General features: G+C 41.3%; 1 protein-coding gene across 1 annotated transcript; it reads left to right on the forward strand.

Annotated features, from left to right (window-relative positions):
* The first annotated feature begins 3548 nt into the window (after nt 1-3548).
* Nucleotides 3549-9373, forward strand: LOC137625442 (uncharacterized). The gene is made up of 6 exons (XM_068356350.1): nt 3549-3764; nt 4059-4186; nt 6289-6418; nt 6501-6886; nt 7706-8027; nt 9062-9373. Exons 1-6 carry the CDS (start codon nt 3549-3551, stop codon nt 9371-9373), a joined length of 1494 nt encoding a protein of 497 aa, XP_068212451.1.
* Nucleotides 9374-10000: the final 627 nt, after the last annotated feature.

A 10000-nucleotide genomic window follows, 5' to 3' on the forward strand; every position in this document is an offset into this window, starting at 1 on the left:
TAGAGTTTCTAATAACCCCTTTGTAGCGGTAGAGCCAGACCCTGTACAGTGTGTTGGGAATCCTGAAAATTTAGATCTTAGCATAATTTGTAAGAAAATAGAATTATTGAAGGTACAATTTGAAGAGAATGAGAGGGCGAGGCGCCATGAGTTGGAAATGGCTAAAATTAACTTAGACTTGGCTAGGTTACGAGCAAACCCTGACTTTAGTAGTACTCCCACCGGTCCTTCTTCAGATAGGTTTAACATAATTGTGGCATTAAAGTTGGTGCCAGTGTTTGATGAAGGTAATGTGCCGGAGTTCTTTAAGGCTTTTGAGCGGTTGGCCACTAGATTGTCTTGGCCCAATGAGATGTGGACTGTATTAATTCAATGCAGGTTAGTAGGTAAGGCCATTCGCCAATATAATGCTTTGGAAGAGAGTGTAGGCAGAGATTATAGTAAAGTTAAGGCGTTGATTCTCAAGGTGTATGACTTGGTCCCTGAGGCTTATCGCCTGAAATTTAGGAATTCTATAAAGCCCAATACTATGTCCTATGTGGAGTATGCCCATCTTAAGGAGGAGCAGTTTGACGACTGGGTAAAGAGTCGTCAGGTGGTCTCCTTCTCCTCCTTGAGGGAGCTCATGCTACTTGAGGAGTTTAAGAAAACTTGTAGTAAAGAACTCAGGATTCACCAGGAGGAGGTTAAAGCATATAGCTTAAGTAAAGCTGCTCAGATAGCTGATGAGTTTGTGTTAACACACCGTGTAAGTAGTAATAGCTTTAGTCCATCAGCCTTTAAATCCCAGTCTGCCAGTCCAAATAATAATTGGAGATCCAATCACCCCATTAAAACAAAGGTTGAAGCTAGCCAGGAAAAAAGCCCGAGTAGAAGGAACACTCGGGTGTTTTCCCAGGGTAACCAAAGTTCTAATAATGTTGGTAGAGCTAGGGGAACTTGTTTTTGGTGTCACGAGCAGGGGCACTTTCAAGCTCGGTGTCCTGCCCGTATAAGGTAACTCCAGCAGAACGGAAGGGGAGGTAACAATGTCCTCGTATCTTTAATAGCCAATGCCCCTACTACCCCTAATACTGAAGTTGAGTGTTCCCCAGGACCTGAAGGAAGGGTTGTGATTAGTGGTATGGAGGTGAAATAAATCAATCACCTACTAGCTCTCCTTTGTGACTTTTTGACAAATTTATTTGGCCTGGCAGTTTGGTAATTGATAGTAAAGTTGTCAGAGTGAACTTTTTGAGGGACACTGGGTCCGCTCGATCATTGGTCTTGTCAAGGGTGTTGAAGGATGTTGGTGTGAATTCTGGAAATTATGTGGTCCTGGGTGGGTTCCCGGATACAGTGGTTTCTGCACCTTTGGTGGAAGTAGAGGCATTCTTCCCAGGGTATCACAAGGTGACAGAATTGGTAGTGGTAGAAAAGCTCCCTATCCCGGGCATTGACTGCATTTTGGGAAATGATATGTTAGATGCCCAAGGTTATGAAATATTCCCAATAGTGTCTGTAACTGCAAGTCCTGTGGCAATTACCACTCGAGCTTCTGCAAAGGCTTCTGCCGCCTTACAGAATGAGGATAATCTAAACTTTAGTAGTTTAGAGGTAGATGTGGAGAGACCCGGGTCTGTAGGTAGTGGTAGTAGTAGTTTTGTAAATAAAATATTTAAACCTGATTGTAACCGTGTAAGCTTTATTGAAGCTCAGAAGGCTGAATTCAATTATGAATTAGGAGGTACGGATGATTTAACAAAACCCAGGTTCTGTGTGATTTGAGGTTTGTTGTATAGAGTTAGTCGTCCTGTGGATCACGGCTTGAACCAGACCTCTCGGGTAGAACAGATTGTGGTACCTTCAAAATATCAGAATGATGTCCTTAGTTTATCTCATGAGGATTCCTTTTCTGGTCATTTTGGAGTTTGTAAAACTCATAGTAGATTGGCAAAATATTTTTGGTGGCCAGGATTGAAATCCTCAGTGAAAAAATTTGTAGGAAGTTGTGAAACATGCCAAATTATGGGTAAACCTAATAAACCTATTCCTAAAGCCCCTTTGCATCCAATTCCTGCAGCTGGAGATCCTTTTGCTGAGTTGGTTGTTGATGTGGTTGGGCCTTTGCCCCGAACTAAATCTGGGTTTATTTATCAATTAACTATAATGGACAGAGCGTCTAGGTTTCCTGAAGATTTCCTATGAGGAAAATCACATCCAAAGTAGTGTTTGAGAAACTAATAGATTTTTTTTCCAGGTATGGGTTGCCTTGTAAAATTCAAACAAATTCTGGCACAAATTTTACGAGCAAAGTGTTTAAAGGTAAATGTGCTGAACTGGCCATTCAGCACATTACCAGTGTACCTTACCACCCAGAGAGTCAGGGCGTAGTGGAAACGTTCCACCAAACCCTTAAGTCTATTCTAAAAAAAGTACTGTTATGAGCAAGGCGAGGATTGGGATAAAGGTCTTCCCTTTGCTCTCTTTGCTATACGTAATCATCCCAATTCTTCCACAGGTATAGCTCCATTCGAGTTGATTTTTGGGCATAAAGTACGTGGTCCTCTAGAAATTTTCCATGAGTTGCTAGAGGTTAGTCATGAGAAAGAATTGAATGTGGGTGAGTTCGTTGAGGACCTGAGGAGGAGATTATCTGCTGCCTGGAAATTTGCCCAGGATAATTTGGTGTTTTCTCAGGCCTCAATGAAGAAAAATTATGATAAGAATAGTAAGACACGTTCGTTTGAGCCTGGTGAGCTTGTTTTAGTTTTGAGTACAGACTCTGACAATCTTCTGGAACCTAGGTATAAGGGGCCTTGGAAGGTACTCCGGAAATTGTCTGATGTCAATTATGAAGTGGAAGCTCCTGGGACCAAATGAAAGTGTCGGATATTCCCTATAAATAGATTGAAATCTTACACAGTTGGTAGACTTGATCCTCTAGCTATAGTATATGAGCCAGTGTCTCTAGTGTTAGACCACACATTAGAAGAACCAGCCGACTTGTTTTGCCAGGTATCATGAGATGCCCTTACAAGTAATATGCAAAATTTTGAAACTTTAGTAAAGTGTTTGGAGCATCTGGAGGGTATCCAGAAGGATGACATGTTGAAATTAATATCTTCTTTTTCAGACTTATTTCAGGCCTCTCCAGGCAGAACAACCTTGCTCCAACATGATGTTGATGTAGGCAGTGCTTCCCCAGTCAAACAAAGTCCTTATCGATTAAATCCAGAAAACGGGATATTGTCGAGAAGGAGATACAGTATATGTTGGAGCATGATTTAATTAGACCTTCGGTAAGTCCTTGGAGCTCCCCTATTGTACTTGTTAAGAAACCTGACGGGCAGTTTCGCATGTGTGTGGACTACCGCAAGGTCAATGCTAATACAAAGAATGACTCTTTCCCTTTGCCACGTATTGAGGACTGTCTTGATCGGATAGGACCTGCTAAGTTTATAACCGAATTGGATCTTTTAAAGGGGTATTGGCAGGTTCCCCTATCTGATGGAGCTCGTGAGATTTCCGCTTTTGTTACGCCCTTTGGGCTTTTCGAATGTAAGGTAATGCCCTTTGGGATGAAGAATGCAGCGTGTACCTTTCAGCAGTTGATGAACAGAGTAATATGTGGTCTGGAGGGTACAGAAATTTATAAAGATGATTTAGTTATTCACAGCAATGATTGGCGGACTCATTTGGTCAGATTAAAGAAGGTATTTGAGGCCTTGAGAGCCGCTGGTCTTGTTGTAAATTTGAGTAAATGTGAATTTGTTAAAGCCAAGGTGTGTTATCTAGGTCACGAGGTTGGGTTGGGTCAGGTTACTCCTAAACAAGCTAACCTCGAGGCTCTATTAAATTTGCAAAGGCCACACAATGTTAGGGAGGTCCGGAGAACTTTAGGTATGTTGGGTTATTATAGGAGATTCGTCCGAAGCTTCTCTGACATTGCTCAGCCCCTTACTCAACTATTGCAAAAGGGACAAAAGTTTGTATGGTCTTCTCAGTGTGAGGAATCTTTTTTAAAACTCAAAACTGTATTGATGTCTAACCCCATTCTAATGTCTCCTGACTTTCAGAAACCTTTTACTGTGGCTGTAGATGCCAGTGATGTGGGTATAGGTGGAGTACTTTTTCAAAGACATGAAGATGGTGAAGTGCGTCCAGTATCATACTTCAGTCGTAAGTTGCTGGATGCTGAGAGAAGGTATTCTACCATCGAGAAGGAGGCTCTAGCTTTAATTCGTACCTTGGTTCATTTCAAAACATATGTTACCAATTTTTCCTTTCCGTAGAAATTTGGACGGACCATAACCCTTTGGTGTTCATTGAAAGAATGAAAGGTTCAAACCAGAGGATTTTGCGTTGGGCTCTTCAGCTATAGGAGTTTGTTTTAAATATTAAGCATGTTAAGGGTGTTGATAATTGTATTCCTGACACCATTTCTAGGATGTAATTCTGGTCAGTTCTCTGCTCACCTCGCCCTTCTCATTTCTCCTTCGGGGTTTGTATTGGAAGTTATATTTAAGGTGGTTAATTTTTTTATCATATTTAAAATTAGTGTATCGATTCGGGCTTTGTCTTAAGTCTGTTTCATTATGTTGTGAGTTTTGCTTCACCTTATTTTTGCCTTGCAGGATATTTTAGATTAGGTTATCTTCATTTCCCTTGTGGGATGTTTTAGATTAAGTTGTCTCTTTTTCCCTTGTAGGATGTTTTAAGAGTAAGTTTTCTATATGGCTATTTTCTAGTATGTGATATGGGTGTGCGGTACTAAAAAAATCTATTCTATTTCAATAATATTTTTTTTTTTTTGATGGGGAGGAAGGTGTCAAATTAACGTAATTTATTTCTTGTTTTTTTTTTTTTAAATCAGCCTTCTACTTTAGTTTTAAGTGTTCTATTATATTCAGTCCAGTAACTATTTTTTTTTACGTTAACGTAACGTTCAGTGGTTTTGCTCAGTGATTCCTCCTCTTGTTGTTAATTGCCTAACTATCGTGTTAACGATTGTTTTTATTTTGTTTTTGAGTTGGAATGGAACTGTAGTGCAGTGAGTGGAGGCCGGGCTAAGGCAGTTCGGGCCTGTATAAGCTTCTGGACGTACGCTCTTTTGCTGGCAGCCTTTTGGAGATTGATATTACGCCTTTTTGGAGGAATACTCCGACGGACCTCCCTTGGAAGTGGTTGCCCGTAGATGTGCTGAGCCATCTGCGGTGTATGTGCATGAAGGAGTGTGATCACAGCTGTGATATCGCATGTTACTGTCACTTGCGACTCCTGTACTCCTGATTCCCACCGGAGGATTTGGCGGAAGACGTGGTCGTCGCTGTCCCGCCACGTAGGAGATGTCATGTCAACCACTGTCCTGTCCGTCTTGAGTTGCATGTCCAGGAGAGCTATTGGTTCGTGAGGAGGCCTGTAGGGAGGAAATTGCCAGGTAAGACTTAATTATCCTGGGTTGTTCCTCGGAATTGATGCCAACCCCTGAGTCTACCTGGACAATTTGTGTGCTTCCTCGTATATCTGCTGGGAGATTGAAGAGATTCCTGTGCACTTCGTTGTACACGAGGATTTGTGTATATAATTATCAATTATATTTATATTTATTATGTCATGTCAAGTTGTTGGTATTGGGTTAGTTTTAAGTTTAGTACAAACACGGTTAGGTAGGAGATTTAAGGTTTTGCTGTCTTTATTTTCTCTTGTCTTCCTTCAATCTTATAATTATAGGTTAGTGGTTTTGGGCCCGTATCATTATTATTTAAGCCTTGGGCATATTATGTCCTTTCTTTTCTTTGTTAGGGTTAGTTTCTAAGTATTAGGTATCGTTGTGAGCCCGTTATTGTTATGTTTGTATATACTGTTAAGTTTGCTCACAAGGCTTATTTAGTATTAAGTGTATTGTGTAATTAAATATTGTTTATTTTATTTTGGTGTTTGTTTCCACATTCCTCATACCCTGTGTACTTTCTTACTGCCTACGATCCCTCTAAGTATTGAAATAAAGAACCTGTATTACGGCTAAAGGGATCGTAACAAGATTGGCGACCGTGACAGGATTGTACGCGGGTGTGCACAGAGTTTGAGTTTGTGAAGCAACTCTGGGATAGATTACAATATTTGATTTGGTTTTGTTGCTTGCCTTACTCCGCCCCCCCCCCCTCCCCTTTGCAGGTAATTCATTATGGCAGACTTTGTTTTTGACCCAGCCGAATTTTTGGGGTCTTCTGACTGTATCATATATTTAGCCATCTTAAGTAAGGAGCATTTAAGGAGTTGTGCTCGTTGGTTAAACATCTCTTTTAGAGCCACTGACACTAAGGCTCAGTTGTTGTTATCTGTTGAGGCGATGGTGGCTCGTGGTATAGCCGAGGGTGAGGATTTGGCTAGAGATATGATTGGTGGAAGTTCTGATGATGAGAATTCTCTTGATGAGGTCAGTGTTAACCCAGGGCTGTCACTATTTGAGGACCACCCTCGTAGTGGTGTTATTTATACTGGTCCATGTAATTTAACAGAAAAAAACTAGAGTTTCTAATAACCCCTGTGTAGCGGTAAAACCAGACCCTGTACAGTGTGTTGGGAATCCTGAAAATTTAGATCTTAGCATAATTTGTAAGAAAATAGAATTATTGAAGGTACAATTCGAAGAGAATGAGAGGGCGAGGCGCCATGAGTTGGAAATGGCTAAAATTAACTTAGACTTGGCTAGGTTACGAGCAAACCCTGACTTTAATAGTACTCCCACCGGTCCTTCTTCAGATAGGTTTAACATAAGTGTGGCATTAAAGTTGGTGCCAGTGTTTGATGAAAGTAATGTGCTGGAGTTCTTTAAGGCTTTTGAGCGGGTGGCCACTAGATTGTCTTGGCCCACTGAGATGTGGACTGTATTAATTCAATGCAGGTTAGTAGGTAAGGCCATTCGCCAATATAATGCTTTGGAAGAGAGTGTAGCCAGAGATTATAGTAAAGTTAAGGCGTTGATTCTCAAGGCGTATGACTTGGTCCCTGAGGCTTATCGCCTGAAATTTAGGAATTCTATGAAGCCCAATACTATGTCCTATGTGGAGTATGCCCATCTTAAGGAGGAGCAGTTTGACGACTGGGTAAAGAGTCGTCAGGTGGTCTCCTTCTCCTCCTTGAGGGAGCTCATGCTACTTGAGGAGTTTAAGAAAACTTGTAGTAAAGAACTCAGGATTCACCTGGAGGAGGTTAAAGCATATAGCTTAAGTAAAGCTGCTCAGATAGCTGATGAGTTTGTGTTAACATACCGTGTAAGTAGTAATAGCTTTAGTCCATCGGCCTTTAAATCCCAGTCTGCCAGTCCAAATAATAATTGGAGATCCAATAACCCCATTAAAACAAAGGTTGAAGCTAGCTAGGGAAATAGCCCGAGTGGGAGGAACACTCGGGTGTTTTCCCAGGGTAACTAAAGTTCTAATAATGTTGGTAGAGCTAGGGGATCTTGTTTTTGGTGTCACGAGCAGGGGCACTTTCAAGCTCGGTGTCCTGCCCGTATGAGGTATCTCCAGCAGAACGGAAGGGGAGGTAACAATGTCCCCGTATCTTTAATAGCCAATGCCCCTACTACCCCTAATACTGAAGTTGAGTGTTCCCCAGGACCTGAAGGAAGGGTTGTGATTAGTGGTAGTGGAGGTGAAATAAATCAATCACCTACTAGCTCTCCTTTGTGACTTTTTGACAAATATATTTGGCCTGGCAGTTGCGTAATTGATAGTAAAGTTGTCAGAGTGAACTTTTTGAGGGACACTGGGTCCGCTCGATCATTGGTCTTGTCAAGGGTGTTGAAGGATGTTGGTGTGAATTCTGGAAATTATGTGGTCCTGGGTGGGTTCCCTGATACAGTGGTTTCTGCACCTTTGGTGGAAGTAGAGGCATTCTTCCCAGGGTATCACAAGGTGACAGAATTGGCAGTGGTAGAAAAGCTCCCTATCCCGGGCATTGACGGCATTTTGGGAAATGATATGTTAGATGCCCAAGGTTATGAAATATTCCCAATAGTGTCTGTAACTGCAAGTCCTGTGGCAATTACCACTCGAGCTTCTGCAAAGGCTGCTGCTGCCTTACAGAATGAGGATAATCTAAACTTTAGTAGTTTAGAGGTAGATGTGGAGAGACCCGGGTCTGTAGGTAGTGGTAGTAGTAGTTTTGTAAATAAAATATTTAAACCTGATTGTAACCGTGTAAGCTTTATTGAAGCTCAGAAGGCTGAATTCAATTATGAATTAGGAGGTACGAATGATTTAACAAAACCCAGGTTCTGAGTGATTAGAGGTTTATTGTATAGAGTTAGTCGTCCTGTGGATCACGGCTTGAACCAAACCTCTCGGGTAGAACAGATTGTGGTACCTTCAAAATATCAGAATGATGTCCTTAGTTTAACTCATGAGGATTCCTTTTCTGGTCATTTTGGAGTTTGCAAAACTCATAGTAGATTGGCAAAATATTTTTGGTGAACAGGATTGAAATCCTCAGTGAAAAATTTTGTAGGAAGTTTTGAAACATGCCAAATTATGGGTAAACCTAATAAACCTATTCCTAAAGCCCCTTTGCATCCAATTCCTGCAACTGGAGATCCTTTTGCTGAGTTGGTTGTTGATGTGGTTGGGCCTTTGCCCCGAACTAAATCTGGGTTTATTTATCTTTTAACTATAATGGACAGAGCGCCTAGGTTTCCTGAAGCTTTTCCTATGAGGAAAATCACATCCAAAGTAGTGTTTGAGAAACTAATAGAATTTTTTTCCAGGTATGGGTTGCCTTGTAAAATACAAACCGATTCTGGCACAAATTTTACGAGCAAAGTGTTTAAAGGTAAATGTGCTGAACTGGCCATTCAGCACATTACCAGTGTACCTTACCACCCAGAGAGTCAGGACGTAGTGGAAACGTTTCACCAAACCCTTAAGTCTATTCTAAAAAAAGTACTGTTATGAGCAAGGCGAGGATTGGGATGAAGGTCTTCCCGTTGCTCTCTTTGCTATACGTAATCATCCCAATTCTTCCACAGGTATAGCTCCATTCGAGTTGATTTTTGGACATGAAGTACGTGGTCCTCTAGAAATTTTCCCATGAGTTGCTAGAGGTTAGTCATAAGAAAGAATTGAATGTGGGTGAATTCGTTGAGGACCTGAGGAGGAGACTATCTGCTGCCTGGAAATTTGCCCAGGATAATTTGGTGTTGTCTCAGGCCTCAATGAAGAGAAATTATGATAAGAAGAGTAAGACACGTTCGTTTGAGCCTGGTGAGCTTGTTTTAGTTTTGAGTACAGACTCTGACAATCTTCTGGAACCTAGGTATAAGGGGCCTTGGAAGGTACTCCGGAAATTGTCTGATGTCAATTATGAAGTGGAAGCTCCTGGGACCAAATGAAAGTGTCGGATATTCCCTATAAATAGATTGAAATCTTACACAGTTGGTAGACTTGATCCTCTAGCTATAGTATATGAGCCAGTGTCTCTAGTGTTAGACCACACATTAGAAGAACCAGCCGACTTGTTTTGCCAGGTATCATGAGATGCCCTTACAAGTAATATGCAAAATTTTGAAACTTTAGTAAAGTGTTTGGAGCATCTGGAGGGTATCCAGAAGGATGACATGTTGAAATTAATATCTTCTTTTTCAGACTTATTTCAGGCCTCTCCAGGCAGAACAACCTTGCTCCAACATGATGTTTTGTAGGCAGTGCTTCCCCAGTCAAACAAAGTCCTTATCGATTAAATCCAGAAAAACGGGATATTGTCGAGAAGGAGATACAGCATATGTTGGAGCATGATTTAATTAGACCTTCGGTAAGTCCTTGGAGCTCCCCTATTGTACTTGTTAAGAAACCTGACGGGCAGTTTCGCATGTGTGTGGACTACCGCAAGGTCAATGCTAATACAAAGAATGACTCTTTCCCTTTGCCACGTATTGAGGACTGTCTTGATCGGATAGGACCTGCTAAGTTTATAACCGAATTGGATCTTTTAAAGGGGTATTGGCAGGTTCCCCTATCTG

This window comes from Palaemon carinicauda, chromosome 32, assembly GCF_036898095.1.
Source record: "Palaemon carinicauda isolate YSFRI2023 chromosome 32, ASM3689809v2, whole genome shotgun sequence".
Lineage (NCBI taxonomy): Eukaryota > Metazoa > Arthropoda > Malacostraca > Decapoda > Palaemonidae > Palaemon > Palaemon carinicauda.

Excerpts from the sequence above, each read along its gene's own strand:
- LOC137625442 (XM_068356350.1), top strand. The coding sequence starts at position 3,549 with ATGCCCTTTGGGATGAAGAATGCAGCGTGTACCTTTCAGCAGTTGATG. Across the intron at positions 3,765-4,058 it reads GTGAATTTGTTAAAGCCAAG|AAACCTTTTACTGTGGCTGT; the intron begins GTGTGTTATCTA and ends CCTGACTTTCAG. Across the intron at positions 6,419-6,500 it reads ATGAGAATTCTCTTGATGAG|AAAAAAACTAGAGTTTCTAA; the intron begins GTCAGTGTTAAC and ends GTAATTTAACAG.